This window comes from Stenella coeruleoalba (assembly GCF_951394435.1).
Source record: "Stenella coeruleoalba genome assembly, chromosome: 21".
NCBI lineage: Eukaryota > Metazoa > Chordata > Mammalia > Artiodactyla > Delphinidae > Stenella > Stenella coeruleoalba.
The window spans coordinates 13,039,953-13,061,826 of NC_137167.1; the positions used below are offsets into that span (position 1 = coordinate 13,039,953).

The 21,874-nt window shown below is 39.2% G+C and overlaps 1 protein-coding gene and 1 pseudogene across 5 annotated transcripts in view; one reads left to right on the top strand and one right to left on the bottom strand.

Annotated features, from left to right (window-relative positions):
* The window catches only part of RBPMS (RNA binding protein, mRNA processing factor), a 187,341-nt gene that overhangs the window by 82,986 nt on the left and 82,481 nt on the right, over positions 1 to 21,874 (bottom strand). For 3 of the 4 annotated variants that reach the window (XM_079909030.1, XM_079909029.1, XM_079909027.1), the window contains exons 3-4: positions 21,631 to 21,669; positions 20,314 to 20,376 (exon numbers count right to left, since the gene is read on the bottom strand). In XM_079909030.1, coding sequence (XP_079765156.1) covers positions 20,314 to 20,376; positions 21,631 to 21,669 — 102 coding nt within the window. The remainder of the gene's footprint in view (positions 1 to 20,313; positions 20,377 to 21,630; positions 21,670 to 21,874) is intronic. The other variant, XM_079909028.1, reaches the window with a different exon arrangement.
* On the top strand, positions 1,908 to 21,624 carry LOC307179623 (geranylgeranyl pyrophosphate synthase-like; annotated as a pseudogene). The gene has a single exon. The product of its transcript is annotated as a geranylgeranyl pyrophosphate synthase-like (transcript).

A 21,874-nucleotide genomic window follows, 5' to 3' on the forward strand; every position in this document is an offset into this window, starting at 1 on the left:
TACAGATGAGGTTAATGAAACCCCCCATCTTGTGTCCAGGAAATAAGGAGCTCAAATCAAGGTCAAACTTAGTACTCATACCCCTCTGATCTTGTAATAATCTCAGTACCTGGATCCTATCTCCCTGCTCCACACCACCCGCCTTATCTCGGTTTCTGGTACTAAAGCCCAGGTCATCTGAGGGCTGGAGTTCTGATATGCCTCTTCAGGTTTACTCAGAGACCCTGGTAAATCTCCAGGGCTGCTTCAAAAACTGCTGTCAAAACCACCAAGACTCGGAGCTCCACCAGGTGGTAGCTGATATACCTGGTGCTCACTGACCTTTCTATTACTGAGGCGTGATTATCGTCCTACAAGGCAGAAGAAATCAGAGAGCATAGTGGGATTAGCGGGTGGGGTGGTAAAGTGATTTCCTTCTAAATTATCAGAATCATCAAGCATTCAACAGAAAAGTTGAACCAACACTGCTGACTTCTGTAAACAGTAGTACATAAAACAAGATCCATAGGGAGGGGAGAATTAAATCAGTTCTCAGGAGTAACTAAAGAGAAAGGCACACTCTACTGAGGCTGTGGGGATTTTGCAAAGCACTTATATTCCAACTCACCGAGATCATGACTTGGTTGAGCTTTACTAAACAACTACCCAGTTTCTCAGCAACTGAGAAACCAAGATGGCGTCCTCATAAACTAACCCTTAGCGCTCCAACACCAGTTCCCTCCACTTCAGTTGACTAGAACAAGCTAATAAATTACTTCCTTCCCCTACTGCTGACTAGAACAAGCTAATAAATAAATGAGAGAAAATGATTCTTATGACTTATTCTTGTACGCATTGTACTCAAAAGATTTCCAGTCATAATAGTATGTGGGGGAAGATACAGGCAAGGTATTCAGAGGTTGGAGATGGAACAATTACACTATGCTACATTCAAAAGATTTTTCATTCAAGCACAAAAATGTATTTAAGTCCTTTCTTGCTAAGTGACCAAACGCTGAGGTCTCATTTATGACTTAAGTTTCTATTTAACGTTGACTTAACTAAAAATTCAACGCTCTTATTTTTAAAGTTTCTGGAATAGTTTCTGCTATTATAGATATACTTCATACAGCTGTTACTAAAAATAATTCACATACCATAAAAGTCACTCTTTTGCATTAAATGTCATGATTTTTAGTACAGTCACAGAGTTGTGCAACCATCACCACAATACATCTTTGGAACGTTTTCATCACCCCAGAAGGAAACTGCACCCATTCGCACTCACTGCTCATTCCTCCCTCTCCCTCTTCACTCACTCCCCTCCCCCAACCACTAATCTACTTTCAGTCTCTGAGAAAGTACCTATTCATGTTGGATATTTCCTATAAACGGAATCATACAACATGAGGTCTTTCGTCACACTGGTTTCTTTTAATCAGAATGTTTCCAAGGTTAATCCACTGTTTACTGCTGAATAATATTCTACTGTACAAACATACCACATTGTGTTTATCCTTTCATCAGTTGGACATTGGGTTGTTGTCACTTTTTTGGCTGCTATGAACACTGTGTACACGTTTTTGTGTGGATATATGTTTTCAATTCTCTAGAAGAACTGCTGCAGCATATAGTAACTCTATGTTAACTTTTTTTTGTGTGTGTGGTACGCGGGCCTCTCACTGCTGTGGCCTCTCCCGTTGCGGAGCACAGGCTCCGGACGCGCAGGCTCACCGGCCATGACTCACGGGCCCAACCGCTCCGCGGCATGTGGGATCCTCCCGGACCGGGGCACGAACCCACGTCCCCTGCATCGGCAGGCGGACTCTCAACCACTGCGCCACCAGGGAAGCCCCTATGTTAACTTTTTTGAAGAACTGTGAAACTGTTTTCTGAAGGAGCTATACCATTTCAATCCGACTATCAGTGTATGAGGATCCCAATTTTTTCACATCCTCACCAATGCCTGTTATTGCTTGTCTTTATCTTCGCCATCCTAGTAGGTGTGAAGTGGCGTCTCAATGTGGCTTCGATGTCCATTTCTCTATGCTTGTTAAATTTTAAAACATTTTGTAAAGAGGACTGAAAATAAAAGCCTTCTATTTTCAAACAGCATTTTGGTCACAAGGAAAGGAAATAACCTGGGGGCCACAAATCATTCAACATATAAAAGGGAATGAAGCCGAAAGAATCAACATTTACCTTGTAGAGTTAAAAAGAAGTTGGAAATATTAACTGTTTTCTGAAAATTATTGATAGACATGTCACTTCCATCAGAAGCTCAGAGGAAGTAAATACGTACTTCAGAGATATTCTGACGTCTCAGGGGACCAAAAAATATATTTACAGTTTTCTGAATACATTCAGCTTTCTCTTCTAAAGGCAGCATAAAACGTTCAATAGAATTAGAAACAGACTCTAGGCGAGGTACATGCAGACGTTTCCCCAGGATTCTGAAAACAACTGTTACATTCAGTCAGGGCCTTAAAATGGCTCAATGACAGGCCAAATAGAAACACACACCTGGGTAACCTGTTACTATGGAGTGGATGGGGCTCATTCACAGACAGCAGTGTGGAGGGAAGTTCAGGGAAGAGCTGTATGTTATACATAAAGAGAAGATAAGAAAAGAAAATTGGGGGGGACCTCCTAACCTAGTAGTTTTCAACCATGTGTAGTGTTCCTCACTGCACCTGTCTCCTACCCCCACTATCCTGCACACTCCTGAGGGATATTTGGAAATGTATGAGAACATTCAGTGGGCAGAAAATAATAAGGATGTTAAACTCCTACAACGGGCAGGGTAGTCCCATACGATATAAGAACTGCCTCACCCAAAGTGCCGTACGCTCCCCAACATACATGAAGAAATGAACATGGAGAAAAGTCACGTAATCTGCCTAAATTCCCAGTTAACTACTGGTAGAATAAAGATCGGAATTTAATTTTCATTCCTGTTGATCGTGTGTGTACATTACAGCTCTGTGAAGTTCCTTATATTCCAAAGACTACATTATTTTCACATAATAATGGAGGTTGTTGTTCAGTTTCCACTGTGCTAAAATTTAGATAGACGTGAGTTCCAACAGAAAATGAACGAGTGAGGAGAAGAATCCATCAGATGTAAACCATATTTCATGTTATTCCTAAATAAGGGCATTGCTTGCAGAAATATCAGTACTGTTAATACAACAGCTTGTGCTACTGGGTCACTGTCTGTTGAGAAACTATCAGACCAATTACGCCTTGTTCTTTTTCTTAATCCAACTACCTCAGAATGCTTGCTCTGGATTTACCTAGAATAATCTGATTTACTACTCACTCCTCCTCGCCTAAGCAGAGTCATTTGGAAAGCAGGTGTCCCTCTCCATTGGTAACATATCTAGATCATACTTTAACAAAGAGACTCCTTTCCAAAGGGCTCTCTGGGCTTATGTGGCTGTGTGAGTTGGAGCTGGGCTATAAGTCCAGGTACAATTCCTGCTCCACTGACTAATTTAAAAGTCTTCCAATAAGTATTAGGTTTCTAGATGTCTTATAGCCCCTCGTTTTTAACCCCTTGAATTAAAAAAAAATTCGTAGATGTTCCATAAAATACAATGAAACTTTATTTGTTTGGAAGTTTTTAGTGAAAGGAATATCCACGTCTACCCTAAAATGTCTCCAGAGGCTTACCCTTGATTTGAAGCCTATGTAATTCCTCCTCCGACAATACTGTGGAGCAAGCTCAGGTGAGTGTTATAATGGAATCAGCTTGGCTGTGATAGAGAAACCCATTCTCATTCCTCACTAGCCAACCTGAGCCTGGAATAAAAGAATTTTTATATTTCTTAGTGACTCGGCCACTTTTAAAATACACTTCCAAGGGGCTTCATTTTCAGGTGAACAAACTGTAGACCTCAAATTCATACCCTCGCAACACCAAGCCACACTCTTAAGGTAAAACCTACAAAGTGGTTACCGTTAGGACAGATCTGACCCAAGAACAAAATGAGGGAAACTTTGTTTCTGACCACCCCACTCCCCTAATCCAGAGGGACTAGAAAAAAACAAAAAGAAAATGGTCTTGGTGGATCCCCTTCCAATTACTGGTGAAAGAAGCAAGAAAACAGGTTCTCCAGAGGTACCATCAGTGGCAGTGAATTCAAGTGACAATTATAAAGGAGATACCCCACTCAAGGGCACAACCAATTTTGGGTAGAACCTCCCCCCCAAAAAGAGGCTTAAAATGTGGCAATTGTGTGGGCATTCCTATCTACCTCCACCACCGATCCTGGGTATGTTTATTTAACCTTTTTCTGTGCCTCAGTTTCCTCATCTGTAAACTGGCAATAACAGTCCGTACCTCATAGGGTTGATTGTAAGAAAAAATGGTTAGATTAATGCTGGCCTATGAAACATTCCTGTGGCCAACTAAAGAGCTGTTCCTCCTAACGTGGACTCATAGGGGTTTCTTCGCCTTTGGACTTTCTGGAAAGGTGCTTCTACCACTTGGAAAAGAGAAGGATGTGATTCACGCTCAACTATTCCTCCAACTGCAGAAAGCGGGATACCTGAGCTGCTGTTTTGAGGAGATGGTGCTGTACAGGTTCAAAGAATTCTTTTATTCTACCTGGTTTCATCTCCCCCACAGGGAACAGATGTGTGTCCTGCTTCTCTTGCCCATTTCTATTGCAATGTTCTCACAGTCTGAGTAGCTCTTGGGAGACTGGCTGGTAACTCCAGAGACGGGATCCACTATGGAGGAGAATTAGGTAAAGTACCTAATTCGGAGATACCTGGGTCTCCATATCTGGTGACCTGACCATTCACCACAGCTCAATGCCTTTCTTTTCCACTAAAGCACACTTTCTGTTAGGCAGCCACCCCCTGTGTACGTAACCATGCCCGGGAAGAATCTGCTTTGTATAGGACAACTATAAAGTCATGACAGGGCCTTTGAAGAAGCTATAAACTCCATCTTGAACATGTCAAGAGAATCAGAGTCAAACGGAGTTTATTTTCCACAGGGTCGAGAGGGCATGATCGTTTGAACTTCTGCCACTATGCTCTCAAACTGTCCTGAAAAGGATGACTGAGGGAGCTGGGCCCTCAGTGTTAGGAAGAGGATGTCTCCACTTCACGCACAGTCAGTTACCCGTTAAAGCAGTATTTTACAGCAACACTTTGAAATAGATAATATTACACGGAAAGAAACATAGGACAGAGTGCACATAGTATTCTTTCATTCAAGAATCCCGACGTTAACGTTTTTACCCTGAGGACTCTGAAGGTAAACAGGGGGTCAACTGTTCTGGTAGGGACAAAGGCGTCTCTTGGAATCCTTAACCCACAAATGCCAAATGTGACTTGTGCTGCCAGCAGTCCCTTTTACTGTCTAGTCCTCAAGCCTCTTTCTCTCCTACCTCATTGTTGGGACAGAGACTACAACCATGAGCATCTCCTCTTTCCCCTGGGGTTAAAGGTAATAGCTGAATGACCGCCTTTCACTCCTGCTATCTGCCGAATGACGGCACTCAAATAGCACTCACAATGAAAGCCTAAAAGAAAGCAGATTCTAGGCAATGGTTTTCATTTAAGTGTTTGAGAAGATCTTGAGGCGATATGGGGCAAACCTACTGACAAACTTTTGATGGTCCACATCTGCTTAATGTTGGTCTGTGACATCTAGTCCGATGGCTGTTGCCCCACTGAACACCAGGGGAACCTCAGAATTTTGAGGTTAACTTATTTGAGAAATCAACAAAGAGGTTCTGCCTCAACCAGGTACTTCCCTGTACTTGTCCACAACCTTATGGCTGTCACAGCAAGAATTTCAGGGATTAAAGAGACAGCCTGAAGAAATGTAAGGGATAAACCGTGCTGTGCCAGTGTAAATGATTTCTAGGGTATGTAGTTTGTCTCTGTAAAGCCCAGATTGTGAGCTTAAATCAGCGAGTGTGGCACTGAAGAAAAAAGAAAACTAAACAATAAAACTAACAAAAGAAATCACACTCTATTGCTAGCCATAGTCTATATTTCTACACCAGCCAGTCTAGAAAATATACACAGTTGGTCACATAGTATATTTGATGAAAAAGCAAGGGTGTTTATGTTCAAATTCCTATCAATTACAACTATTAAAAAAAAAGCTTAGGGCTTCCCTGGTGGCACAGTGGTTGAGAGTCCGCCTGCCGATGCAGGGGACACGGGTTCATGCCCCGGTCCGGGAAGATCCCACATGCCGCGGAGCGGCTGGGCCCGTGAGCCATGGCCGCTGGGCCTGCGCGTCCGGAGCCTGTGCTCCGCAATGGGAGAGGCCACAACAGTGAGAGGCCTGCGTACCACCAAAAAAAAAAAAAAAAAAAAGCTTAAATCTCTTTTCCTAGTGATGGCCACACATGTGTTCATACAGCTTGAGGAAATCACAAAACCCAGAATTAAACTGAGAAAGGATGTGTCTCTAAATGCTTACTAATTCCACATCCAATGTATCATTAATAGATGACTTAGTACTTTAAAGATAAAAAGGTTACTGGTGTTGAGACCAGAGTTTAGTGGTGGTGGTAGCTCTTCAAGGCAAAGAATAATCATACTAATTACACACTAATTTTCTAATTAATGAAAAGAAGGAAACCAACCTGCTTCTGCACCTAACACGTATTAGGTGCATGCCAGGAAAAATAAGACAGTGGATATATGTGTGTTTGTGTGTTATTAAAGTACTTTCTGAACTCTGAGATACCCTGAATGATTAACACTCTGCAAAGTAAACAGTCTCAGAATTATAAAAACCAACTATTTCTGTGCCTACGTAGAAAAGCATATGAAGAATAAGTCCTACTTGTGAGGTAGGCAGAAAAAGAGAATGTATTTAACACACTCTTCTTTCAGGTTCACCTAAAGTGTGTATTAGATCATTTGAGCACCCACCTTAACTTTCTGTATGTGCTTTAAGCATCATTCTGCAAAGTTTCCTTTGAGTCTTTATTAGTGGCTGGTGTAGGAGAAAAAAGGAGGGAAGAGGGGAGAACAGTGCTGATATAAACAAACCCTATAACTGAAAAAAGACAGTTGCCTAAACGTTCCAAAATCATTTTGAAAAGACTTCCATTTAAAGATCAGACACAGGGCTTCCCTGGTGGCGCAGTGGTTAAGAATCCACCTGCTAATGCAGGGGACACGGGTTCAAGCCCTGGTCCAGGAAGATCCCACATGCCGTGAAGCAACTAAGCCCATGCGCCACAGCTACTGAACCCGCGCGCCTAGAGCCTGTGCTCCGGAACAAGAGAAGCCACTGCAATGAGAAGCCCATGCAATGCAACGAAGAGTAGCCCCTGCTCGCTGCAACGAGAGAAAGCCCAATGCAGCCAAAAAAAAAAAAAAAAAAAAGATCAGACACAGCCCACAATAGACCCCAAGTATATTTTTACAGCCCTGTTTCTGCTTTCCAGTTTGTCAGCAGTGAACATCCCTCATCCCAATAGGATCCAGAGGACTCTCCCACGCTGCGCGTGTAGAACCGTATTTAGGGTAATCTTAAAGTTAAATACTGAGAGGAGGCGAAACATGTACATCCTTGCTATTGATTTTTAAGCTACACATCAGGATAATGACAAGTCCTTAGAGAAGAAAGGTTTCATTATATTTAAAGATTAAAAGTATTTTTAAAAGTCAATGATGTTATATCCTCAACTTTACTGAGGATAAAAATGAGTGCCAACTTTACCAATAAGTTACTTATTTGGTCCTCAAAGTCACTTATTAACACAATTACAGATAAATCGATCCGTGGGTGGGAAATCTGTTCTCTGATGAATACAGCAAAAATATAGAAATTAAAAAAGGACGGTAGCATTTGCTCCTTAAACTTGTTTTTTTTAAAAAACTCTTGCTGAGACCATCAAATGGCTTGTGAGCTCTTTCCAACCAAGAATTTGGGGCTTAAGCAAGAGTTGGTTGAAAAGAATGTAAACAGTGAAGTCCAAACTTCGGAAGTTCACTGCAAAGTACTTCCTGTGCTGCACGGGGATCCAAAATAAAGCGTCAAAACAGATCTCGCCTCTGAGCAACTTTAATCTGCACTCTTCCTCCACTTTCATGCATCACCTCAAGGCCACTTACTGGTGATCTGACAAGGCAGAGGCTGAATTTCTCCCTCTCTAATAGGCTGCCTAGACAAAAAAACTTTAAAGAATCTCACTGGCTGTTAAATAAATTAGTTTATACGGAATTGAGGTGGGGTTCTTTGGTTTGCAACAGATTCAACTGGAACCGGAAATGGAGAAAGACAAGCCTGGTTAGTTTAATAGGATAAAAGGGAGATGAGAGTGTGCTTGTTGGGCTCACAATATTTTGAAGACTTGAGAACATTAAGGACAACACTGTTACTCTGCACTCTCTTCCCTAAAAAACTCCAAGGAAGGACTGATGAATCTACTTCATTAATCATACTATAATACAAATCGATGTTTAAAAGTACTCTGAACCCAGGAGAATTTGGGATTCTACAGAAATTATTTTTAAATCAGTCTGTAGAAAAGGGGACCTAAGGAATTAAAACCAGTTCCTTGTGTAAGTCATCATCACCATCAATTATCAGAATTTTTACCATTTACTGAGTTCTATGGCTTTAAAAATACCTATCTCATTTAATTTGATCCTCTCACCTTTTGTGATAGGTACTGTCAGTCTTAACGGGAGAAAACAACTTTGGATTAGTAAGTGGCAAAATCTGGATGTGAGCCAGGTCAGTCTGACTGACACCTTTATTTATTACACTGCTTTTGACCAGAAAGCCCCTCAGACATGATAAGTGGTTACCAAGAAGACACACTTTCCTTGCCCTCCCCTTAGCTGCAATTTAGAGATTCAGTACTTTTTCACAGGTATACATTTAATGTTATGCACAAATACAAAAAAACACCCTAATAAATCAAATACACACCATACTTTTAATATCAGTGAATTAGAATTCATTCTTAGGGTTGTGTTAAGTATGTTTTTAGAATTTGGTGAAAGGTCCCACAGATAAACCAAGAAGACAGTGGAGGCTGGCAAAGATCAACATCTTGCCGTGGACTTTTCTAAGCCTATATAAAAGATTTTCCGTTTCTCCTTTATTCAGCATTCTAAGATGTGGAAAACAGGCAGATTCTCTTTCATAATGCGGCTGTTTGCTTTTTTCATTGAGGTGTATCTATGACCTGTAACCGTGAACAGTCTTTTTCCACCTTCTATTCAATTTTCCTTTATTTGCACATTACATTGGCCTTCTAAATGAATACCAAAATTCTATGAAAAATTAGTGTAACAATCCCATTTACCGTCGCATCAAAAAAGAAAAAAATACCTAGGAATAAACCTACCTAAGGAGGCAAAAGACCTGTACTCAGAACACTGTAAGATACTGGTGAAAGAAATCAAAGATGACACAAAAAGATGGAGAGATATACCATGTTCTTGGATTGGAAGAATCAATATTGCCAAAATGACCATAGCACCCAAGGCAATCTACAGATTCAATGCAATCCCTACCAAATTACCAATAGCATTTTCCACAAAATTAGAACAAAAAATTTTACAATTTGTATGGAAACACAAAAGACCCTGAATAGTCAAAGCAATCTTAAGACAGAAAAATAGAGCTGGAGCAATCAGACTCCCTGACTTCAGACTATACTACAAAGCTACAGGAGTCAAAACAGTACGGGACTGGCACAAAAACAGAAATACAGATCAATGGAACAGGATAGAAAGTCCAGAGATCAACCCATTCGCCTATGGTCACCTAATCTATGACAAAGAAGGCAAGAATATACAATGCAGAAAAGACAGTCTCTTCAATAAGTGGTGCTGGGAAAACTGGACAGCTACACATAAATGAATGAAATTAGAACATTCTCTGACACCACACACAAAAATAAACTCAAAATGGATTAAAGACCCAAATGTAAGACCAATACTATAAAATTCTTAGAGGAAAACATAGGCAGAACATTCTCTGACATAAACTGCAGCAAGATCTTTTTTGATCCACCTCCTGGGCTAATGAAAATAAAAACAAACAAATGGGACCTAATGAAACTTAAAAGCTTTTGCACAGCAAAGGAACCCATAAACAAAAGGAAAAGACAACCCACAGAATGGGAGAAAATATTTGCAAACGAAGCAACCAACAAGGGATTAACCTCCAAAGTATATAAAGAACTCATGCAGCTCAATATCAAAAAAACAAACACCCCAATCAAAAAATGAGCAGAAGATCTAAATAGATATTTCTCCAAAGAAGACATACTGATGGCTGAGAGGCACATGAAAAGATGCTCAACATCGCTAAGAGTTAAAGAAATGAAAAACAAAACTACAATGAGGTATCACCTCACACTGGTCAGAATGGTCATCGTCAAAAAAGTCTACAAACAATAAATGCAGGAAAGGGTGTGGAGAAAAGGGAACCCTCCTACACTGTTGGTGGGAATGTACATTAGTACCAGCCACTATGGAGAACAGTATGGAGGTGACTTAAAAATCTAAAAATAGAGCTACCATATGATCCAGCAATCCCACTCCTGGGCATATATCTGAAGAAAACCATAATTTAAAAAGATACACATACCCCAATGTTCACTGCAGCACTATTTATAATACCCAAGACATGGAGGCAACCTAAGTATCCAGCAACGGAGGAGTGGATAAAGAAGATGCAGTACATATAGACAATGGAATATTACTCGGCCATTAAAAAGAATGAAATAATGCTGTTTGCAACAACATGGATGGAACTAGAGATGGTCATACTGAGTGAAGTACGTCAGACAAAGACAAATATCATATGATATCGCTTATATGTGGAATCTTTAAAAATGGTACAAATGAACCTTTTTACAAAACAGAAATAGTCACAGATGTAGATAACAAAGCTATAGTTACCGGGGGGAGGGGGGAGGGATAAATTGGGAGATTGGAATTGACATGTACACACTATGATATATAAAATAGATAACTAATAAGGACCTACTGTACAGCACAGGAAACTCTACTCAATACTCTGTAATGGCCTATATGGGAAAAGAATTGAAAAAAGAGTGGATATATGTATATGTATAACTGATTCACTTTGCTTTACTGCAGAAACTAACACAACATTGTAAATCAACTATACCCCAATAAAAATTTTAAAATTATACCATAATGATGTGTGAATTCTAATTTTTATTCCTACTTTTGAAAGTGCAGAAATGCTTTTATACTTTGCCTGTTTTTGCTCCTTTGTTATAAACTTCCTGCTTGAGTGAATTCTTTTCCATCTAAACTTATTTTCATTTCCCATAATACATTTCTATACTCTTTAAGTTCTGTGTATTTATTCATCCATTGACTTTTGAGTGATATCTTGTGTCAGGCAAATAAAGAATAAAATAGATTAAAATGGTTTACACTAGGAATTTTCTACCCAACTGTATTTTCCAGGGAAATTATCTGGATCTTTTAATTTTAAAACATTAATCTTTAGGGACTTCCCTGGTGGTCCAGTGGGTAAGACTCCATGCTCCCAATGCAGGGGCCCCAGGTTTGATGCCCTGCCAGGGAACTAGATCCTGCACGCCACAACTAAAGATCCTGCAAGCCACAACTAAAGAGCCCATGTGCTGCAACGAAGACCCGGTGTAGGTAGGTAGGTAGGTAGATAGATAAATAAATAAATAACTTGTCCACTATGGCTAGAAAACAAAAACTTACATCCTTTTATGCAATGTCAGGGTTACTCAAGATACCCCTTAATTTTTCTCAAATTGTTTTCTGCTGAAATTTATCACTACATTTTTAGAAGAGAAATTCTAGTCTTAAAAATGTAGTTCATGGGATGGTGCATTTTCTTGCACCGAGTAATGAGGCGTTGCTGCCAGGTGAGGAGGGAGGAGAGTTCTATGGTGAAGTGAGGGGAGGGATTCATGCAGGCGTCCGGGGGAGCCTTGTTCTGAACTATAAGGTGGGAAGTTGATGCTGGGTACTGCTACTCCCGGACCCCCAGCATGAAAGTTGTGATATCATCCTCGAACCATCAGCTTTGAAATTAAAAAACAATGAAGAATACTCAAGAAACAGCCCGAAGAATTCTTCTAGAACCTTACAAGTACTTACTTCAGTTACCAGGTAAACAAGTGAAAACCAAACTTTCACAAGCGTTTAATCATTGGCTAAAGGTTCCAGAAGACAAGCTACAGATTATCATTGAAGTGACGGAAATGTCGCCAGTTTACTCCTCGATGATAGTGAGGACAACTCAAAACTCCGACGTGGCTTTCCAGTGGCACACAGCATCTATGGAATTCCATCTGTCATCAATTCTGCCAATTACGTCTATCTTCTTGGCTTAGAGAAAGTCTTAACCCTTGATCACCCAGATGCAGTAAAGCTTTTTACCCGCCAGCTTTTAGAACTCCATCAGGGACAAGGTCTAGATATCTATTGCAGGGATGACTACACTTCTCCCACTGAAGAAGAATGTAAAGCAACGGTGTTGCAAAAGACAGGTGGACTATTGGGATTAGCAGTAGGTCTCATGCAGTTGTTCTCTGATTACAAAGAAGATTTAAAGCCACTACTGAACACACTTGGGCTCTTTTTCCAAATCAGGGATGATTATGCTAATCTACACTCCAAAGAATATAGTGAAAACAAAAGCTTTTGTGAAGATCTAACAGAGGGAAAGTTCTCATTCCCTACTATTCATGCTATTTGCTCGAGGCTTGAAAGCACCCAGGTACACAATATCTTGTGCCAGAGAACCGAAAATGTAGATCTTTAAAAATACTGTGTACATTATCTTTCTCTGAGAACGTAGGTTCTTTTGAATACACTCGGAATACTCTTAAAGAGCTTGAATCTAAAGTCTATAAACAAACTGATGCATGTGGTGGGAACCCTGAGCTAGTAGCTCTAGTAAAACACTTAAGGAAAATGTTCAAAGAAGAGAACGAATAATATTAAGTCATTCTTGATTAGGCCTGATAGGTTAGTTGACTTTATTTTTTTGTCTTTTAGCCTATTACCTTTTTTAAAATTTGGACCAAGCTGTTAGTCTCCAAAAACTGAGTGATAGTGGTGACGTGAGTGAGGTGGTTTCAATATAGAGTCCCTGCGTACAGATAATCATCATAGTACCAAGGTGAAGGAATCAAAAAGAGCCACATTTAAATGAGTCTAATTTGAATGTTAGAATGTGCTGTGTTGGGACGTTGTGGCCAACTCGGCCATGCGTGTTCTGTTGATTCTGTCAATAAAGAAGACTTCAGCTTTGGCAGGGAGGCGGAGGGGAGAAATATATATATATATATATATATATATATATATATATATATTTCATGGTTTATTTTTATAAATATTAGCCTTTTTAGACAGATTTTATTATTTTTAAGACTCTAGACTAGCCTAATGTTCACTAGAATTGTTTTATTTCTTATCCTATTCCCACGTTTATAATGCATTAGATCTATTTTCCATATCCTACAAGGATTTATTCTATTTTCCTTGCCTCTTCTTATTTTTACGTACAAAAAAATCCTTGACTATTTGCGGTTCTCTCATTTTAAAAAATGTTTCCATGTAATAAGTACTAAAGTCTACTGAAACAGCAAGAAAAGTTTGCATTTAATTATAAAGAAAGAAATGCTGTATATATGTGTAAGGAAATAAGAATAGAATAATTAACAAATGCCCTGTCAAGATAACCTATTCCACTTTAAGGGGGTTAAGTCCCACCCTACTCCCCAAGGCTTTAAAATGTTCTATTGCATTCTAATTACAGAGCAAGACAAAGGGTTTCAGTTTTGTGGACCAACAGTTCAAATCTGTGTAGATAACCAGAAACATAAAAGCCAATGCTGAAGGGAGGTCCATAGCCGCTTGTCATTATGATGGTTTGATCATTCACTAAGGAGTAGAAGAGTAATTTTACAACAAAGACAGCGACTTAAGGCACCAAAATGTGCTGCACTGCAGAACGATCAGTAACGTACACGGCCTAGGGAGGCAAGATCTTTGGTTCTAAAACTAGCTTGGCTTCCTTACGGACAGGAATCCTAGCAAATAACTCATTCTTTGCACTTCAGGTACCACGAGCGCTAGCTGTATTTTCTACTTTCATTTACAACAGGGGCAAATACCTTCTCAGCATTTCGAAATGCCTGAAGAACCATGGAGTAAGGGCAAAGTCAATACAAGATAGCATTTTATAAAGAGAGTCTAGATAAGTTTAAACAAGTAGATCCTTGAAGAAAGGCCACAATGCAAAGTCTGAGGGCAGTTTCACACAGCCATGTAATATCTGATGAACTATTTTACCTAGGGAAAAGCTGGGCAAACTTGAGATCTCCACATATACTTGTCATTAGAATACAGACCGGTTTACGTGTGAGAACCTGTGCTTCTTCCTGAGAATTTCCTTGGGGAAAGGATGATGCTAACACTTCCAGCTACTTTTCCTTCTTCAAACTTCCTCAGGATTTCTTTTACCAACATTTTATTTCCTACTTTCCTATGTGAATGCTTAATAGATCTAAATAACCTACTTTTCTTCAGGCAAAGACTCTAATTGGGAATTCAGCAAATTCCTCACGTTCACCTTCATTTGCTCTTTCAGAACCACTTTTAAATTACGTGCTGTACCATCCTTGAGAGATTTTATAACAACCCCAAATTGCAAGAAAGAACAGAGCACAGCACTCCCTCCCCTGCAAAAAAAAGTGGCTATTTCAAATTTCTTGGAGGGGGGCTAGGCAGATTAAGCTGTTTGTCAAGCCCCAAAGTGCACGCAGTCGTTGAGAAAAAGAGAGTCCAACAACCCTGCATTATGGCGGCTCTAGACCGACACGGGCATAGTCCCCAACCCAGTGACATTAAATGGCTGCTTTAAAACTGCAAGTCAAGAGTAAGCAGTTATAAACAGATTTAACAGATAAACACTAGATCAGACTCATGATCTCATCTGGCAGCCCTGCATATTTCCCATCCAAAAGTCCCAGCTGGGATCACAGTAATTGGGCCTCTTCAACTACTTCGAGCTAAGAGAAATTTAGGGAGAAATTTTTAAAACTGATAAGAAACATATTGACATGGTGCCTGGTGAACAGGGAGCTGAGACAAGCCATCTGGATGCTTGTGTATGTGAAAAGTTTTGTTTAGTGGAAATAATTCATCTAACCCACAAGCTGTACAAATATTACAATAAAAAGTCCTGACGCGCACAAACTGTCAGAAGAACCTACAGGAACCCGAGACTGTAGTCCAGACTCCTGTTTCTGTGCGGCCAATAATACCTGTTCTCGAGTACCCTGGTATTCCTCTGTACTCAAGAGTTTGTACCAGGACTTTATGGCTACATCTTTTCCCTGAGAAAGTATATTCATGGTACGGGTTCACATTTAGAACATTTGCAAGTGTTTTTGCTTGGTGATTTCCCTTTAACACTGCTGGGAGTAATACCCCTAATTTCGCAGATGAGAAACCTGGTATAGGAATAATGAATTTATTATAGACAAGTGTTTTAAAACTCAGTTATTCGGAGAGCTCAAGCTATTCAACAAAACAAATTGTGCACAAGGCTGAATCACTGTGATATAAATAACTACAGTGTTTACTTCAATGCCAGGAATTTATGGAGATGGAGAAAACTATATTTTTCTGATTATGTCGGTTTTTTCAACGTGTGACACTACCAAGTACCTTTTCAGCATGCTTTCTTACAAACTACTAAAGATGTTTTTAAAAATTCTTTTTACCTCACACTATTGAATATATCTCCTCAGTAACCAAGAAATAATTTAGCACTATATACCCTCAAGACCTCTTCATTTTCTGCTTCTTAAGATGACTGCCACCTTTTTCTTCCTCAAAACCAAACTGCTTTTTTCTCTTTAATTCAAAGTCTATTCAGACCTTAAGAAAACACCTTTCCCTCCTTCATGCCTGGCATAATGTATAAGAGAGAATACAAAGCCCAAGTCTTATCTTATTAAACCAATCATCCAAGGGTTGGGTTTTTCCCTCCTTTTATGAACAGGTAAACTGTTTAAAGGTAACACAACTCTATTACACAGAACTGCCGTCACAGAAAAGAAACGTTACTAATCCCCATTAAAAGAAACAATATTTTAAGGCATATGGGGTTTCAAGAGAAATCAAATCTACTACTGAAATTAGTCAAAAAGTATTTATCCAGAAACCAATTACCACTTCACACCTAGTAGGATTGCTATAATTTAAAACAACAAGTATTAGTGAGCACAGGGAAAATTGGAATTCCCATATATTGCTTGGTGGGAATGTAAAATGGTACAGCCAATATGGAAAAGTTCGAAGGCTCCTCAGAAAGCTAAAAACATAAATACCGTATGACTTAGCAATTCCATTCCTAGCTTTATGCCCAAAGGAATTGAAAACCAGGGACTCACGCATATTTGTACACCAGTGTTCACTGAAGCATTATTCTCAACGGCCAAAAGGTGGAAACAACCCAAGTGTCCACCAATAAGACGAACAGATAAACAAAATGTGGACTATCCATGCAATGGAATATTATTCAGCCATAAAAAGGAACGATGTTTTGATATCTGCTACAACATGGATTAATCATGAAAACATCATGCTAAGTGAAAGAAGCCAGACACAAAAGGACAAATATTTCAATAGCTAAAATAGGCAAATTAATAGAGAGAGAATATAGATTAGAGGTTACCAGGGGCTAGAGGAAAGGAATAATAGGGAGGTATTGGTTCATGGTTACAAAGTTTCTGTTTGGGATGATGAAAAAATAGAAATAGACAGTGGGGATGGTTGCACAACATGGTAAATGTATTAATGCCACTGAACTGTATATACACTTAAAAACATCATTAAAATGTCAAATGGTTATATATGTTTTATATACTCAAAAATAACAACATACCCCAAATCATTGAATTAAATACCTTAAACGGGTGAGTCATAGCTCAACAAAGCTACTTATAAAAGAACCCAACAGACTTGAGGGTGCCATGATAACTGGAGATCACTAACATCAGTGAGTCTAGACTGAGAGTAAAGCAAATTATTGTGACAGCCTAAGCAATGTTTAGTCGTGAAGGCATCTGTAGTAATGCACCTAGTTTGCATCTGACTTCTTTAGTTCTGATAAACTTATAATAAAGCCTATGATAAAACCTAGGCCAATAACAACTATTTAAAATTAGGGGTGGAGGGCTATCAATCAAAATGGCACATATACTCAACGGGCCACACGTAACCTTTTTAAATGCTTTACATGAGTGAATCTCAAACACCAACGTAAGACAAAGCCTGTCATGGACGTGTACACAAGCAGGCCTGCAGATATCATGTGTTAACCACAGTCTTTCTTACTTACGGAAACACGATTTCAGCTACACAACAATGGCAACACTGGGGTTTTCACAGTTGGCAGGAAGAGCCAGAGATGGCTTATTCCCACCTCTGCTCAGGGTCCTTACTGCCAGGCCTGCCTTGCTCCCTGGGTGTGTTTCTTCTTAAAATTTCCACAAATCAGATTTTTACTAAACCAGACTGTAACTGTCAATATCACTGTAGTTGATTTACATTCCAAAATTATAAACAAATCCTAAAAATAATTTGATGGTTTGGATTATCAGCTCCCCCTTCCATTAGCATGGAAAATGGAAAACCGCTGGTATAGAAATTATAACTGTGTGTGAAGGGTAAGGGATAGGTTAGATGTTTTGCTGTCGGGTTAAAGAATGGATGGGGTTTCTAGTCATATGGATTAATGGGACCACAGATAACCTGAAGGGAAGTCTGGGTTTGGGTTATTTTTAGCTTAATTTGAGAGTTTTTGCTATAAAACCAAAATATACTGTATTTACTTTAGAAGATTTAACGAACACCCTGATAAAAGTTCAGTGTTACCACTTAATTCAATCTGAGCGTGTTTTTCCATAAAATTATCAAACGGACTAAAGCATACTCCAAAAATGGAAGAAAATAAATGGATTTTAAAATTTAAAGTCATTTTGGGAAAAGACTTAATACTAATAACTGAACCAGACAGGAACCAAGACAGGGAAACAATAAGAAGAGAAGCTCTAAACATGGACAAGTGGTTTATAACACTGTGAACTACTCTATACAGAGGAACTTACTGGACTGAGGCTTACGTTTCTCAATAGTGGAACAAAACAAACATTACAACATGGAACTTTCCCCCAAAGGAATGTGAGGAAAAGCTTTTAAGAGAAGCTGGACGAATGACACGAGGAAAAAATTTTGTAATGGCTATGAGCATCGGATGTTTTTAATTCACCAGGTTAGAAAAAATGATCGTGAAAAGAGCATGTTGGGTCACAGAGATGTGTCGGTTTCATAATTAAATACCTTATCCCAAATGGGCCCATTTTCTCTGCAGAGAGAATAAACCCTGCTCCACGGTCATGTACCAAACTTTACTGTGGGCATTTGTCCTAGACGATGTGATTTAAATAGTCTGTCACTGCAGCAACATTCCATGGAACAAGCAAACAGCAAGAAGTTACATAAAGTAGACAGAACTAAGACACAGGAGGCTTCCTTCTAGTTGTAGCTCTAAACCTGTACTTTCTGACTGAGCCAGCCATCCTCTCTGGTCTCAGTTCTCTTAACTGAAACAGGACAGTTTCTAAGGTACAAAAACCTCTAAAACTTTTATATAAAAGTTAAAAATATCGAGAAAGAGATGGCCCAGGACCTTAATAGATGCTCCAAACTCACAAGCCAACCTCTGAGCAGAAGAAAGCTCAGGTATAATACGCCACAGGTAAATCTTAAGAGTTACTCTTCTTAGGTCCACAGAATAGAACAGAACGAGACCTGTTTCACCTGGAGTTCTTCCCAAGTTATTAATATATGAGCAACAAACACTGAGCCTAAAACCAGACCTTAGGACAAGAGAGCATAATGATCTGGGGCCAGCTGGCACAGGAATGGGTTTAAACACCTCTATCACAATGTTACTGCATGTCTCAATACCGGTTGTGTGTAATGATACAACCCTCAGTACTCAGTAAGAAAAAGTGAAATGATGTTAGCTACACTCTGCCTAGTAAGGCAAGGGAAATACAGTTTGACTATGACCATTTAAACATCTAAAAAATAAACTTCTGTTAAAAAAGATCAAACTATAAACAACCCACCGTAAAAACCTACTGTTTTTCAGACAGTGGGTCAGTGACATGTTTCTACCCAGAGCAGAGACAATGAAGGGCAATGGAAAGCCCATTCTGTGAACAAGCTTCAGCTGCTGTTATTTCCTTTATAAGAACAAGAAAAAGAAGCTGGTGAAAACTTCAATTTGGAAGGACCCAGAATATTTCTGCATTTAGAAAGATGCCTCTTGGGGGGGAATGCAAATTGGTGCAGCCACTATGAAAAACAGTATGGAGGTTCCTCAAAAAACTAAAAATAGAGCTACCATATGACCCAGCAATCCCACTCCTGGGCATATATCTGGACAAAACGATAATTCAAAAAGATACACGTACCCCCATGTTCATAGAAGCGCTATTCGTAATAGTCAAGACATGGAAACAACCTAAATGTCCACTGACAGATGAATGGATAAAGAAGATGTGACACACATATACAATGGAATAGTACTCAGCTATAAAAAAAGAATGAAATAATGCCATTTGCAGCAACATGGGTGGACCTAGAGAATATCATACTAAGTAAGCCAGACAGAGAAAGACAAATATCATATGATATTGCTTATAAGCAGAACCTAAAAAAAAAATGAACCTACTTACAAAATGCTTACGAACCAAATACAGGTATCTCTATTCAATTATAGTTGACTATCTTTTATTATACCACAATGCAGAATGTCTTCTGGGAAAGCAGTATATGCAAGTTTTTAATCAATCAGAATAAAGACTACAACCTGTAAATCTGTTTGTTTTTTTAAGCCACATCCCTTAAACAAAAACCTTGTGTGTTAAGGAAAGCCAAGATTTTCATCTATCCTTGACTTAGGCTTAGTCACTGAGAGTACAATGATGGCCAAACTAAACTGTACATTACCATGGGATGTGACTGGGCTGAATAGAGACCCACATCATCAGGTATTTTGAGCATTACAGTCGAAGCTACAGAAGAGCAAAGTGTTACTTAACAGTTTGCACATCTAACCACAATTTTAGGAAAAATCTCTTTAGAGGGCCAATTAATTAATCCCTTGCTGTTAGATCGAGCAGTCCTATTCCTTCCATTGGATTTCCTGTCCAAAGAGGTTCTATTACTTCCTACCACCTCATAAGGAAGCCCCCAAAGATTAACATCATCAGTACTTACATTCAAAGCATTCTTTGCAGCTTCTGCTTCTGAGCGACTGTCAAAACTGACAAAACCTACGGGCTAAGGAAAGAAAAAGAAATATGAAGTAAACAATATCTGGGGATGTCTATTTTTCTGGGTCAAAGGTGATATCAAACTGAAGAGCTAAGATACAGAAATCACCACAGGCAATGGGTAGAAACAAGAAAGCCAGTCCAGAAGAATCATGACTCAGTGGCTTAGCCAAATTTCTAACATGAATCAAAGGGATTGTGAGGGTGGTTCTTCAAGGGCACAGCTGGAGATTTAGAGAATCATAAAAAAAAATCTAGAAGGGGCTGGAAGGTGAGCAGCAGTGAACAAGGGAACAGAGGAAAACTTGGGTGGAAAGGCTCTACTTTCCTAAATTGAATTCACTGTACCTCAGTTTCTTCATCTTTTAAAATGGAAAGAGAACCGAATCACCTTTTGGTACACTGTAAGTGCAAGGAATATAATGACACAATGATAAAAGCCCTGTATTCTCACTGCATGATCAAAATTATATCATGAACATTTTAATCTCAAATCCCAAGGGATGCCTTTAAAAAGCTGTGTGTTTAATTAGGTGTATAAACCATACTGTTCCAACTAAAGAGAGGGGTCACAATTCCTTTGGACTCAGTATCTTTCAGTCCAGAAGGATGGTTGCAACATAGCTTATTCTCTGATGAACCAGAGAATACCTTATTGAGAGATGAAAAGTGACCCAGAGGGAGGATGCTGGTTGCTCAGCATTTAAAAAAAAAAAAGCACATATAGCTACAAATTTTCAAGACACTTGCAGAAACTATCAGGGTCATTGGTTACTACCTCCATTCTGTACCTTTTATGCTCCATTCTAGACCTGAGACTCTGCCTGCGGTTATTAAGGGTTTAAGAGACAGGCTGATTCTTCGTCATCCAATTCCCATACCGATTGTGAATGAAAAGTTTGCCTGTTTAACTTTACAAAAAAACAAAAACAAAAAAAACACCCAGGAAAAAATTGGCATAATAATCAATAATTTCTTTTGAATATACAGATCAATCCCAATATAACTATGCTGGATGCATTGTATTTACCTTCCTTGAGGACAGACTCAGACACTCTAGCTGGAGGCTGTGGAATTAGGAATCACTTTCCTGTGCTAATTCCTAAGCAATCTCACCCTTAATTTTAGAGCAACAACAACAACAAAATAAAATCTTAATGGAAATAAAAAAAGAACGTCGAGCCCTAGTAACATTCCTGAAGAAAGCCAATCCGAACTTACTGTGGAAGTGATCATTTATGTGCAAGTCTGAAATTCTTACCTGCTTAGATGTGAGCTTTATAAGAGAACCCTCGTAGCCCTGAAAATAAAGAACCAAATTTAGACCAGAAATAAAGAGTAGTAGGAGAAAAGAGCAATTGTAATAGCATCCTGCTCAAGTGAAAATGAGTCCCTTATGACTACTGACCAACTCTTCTCACAAATGCCTGTTCATTGGGAAAACAAATTTTATACACACACGCACGCATGACGTATATGCCAATCTTTGCATACTTGGGCCTAAA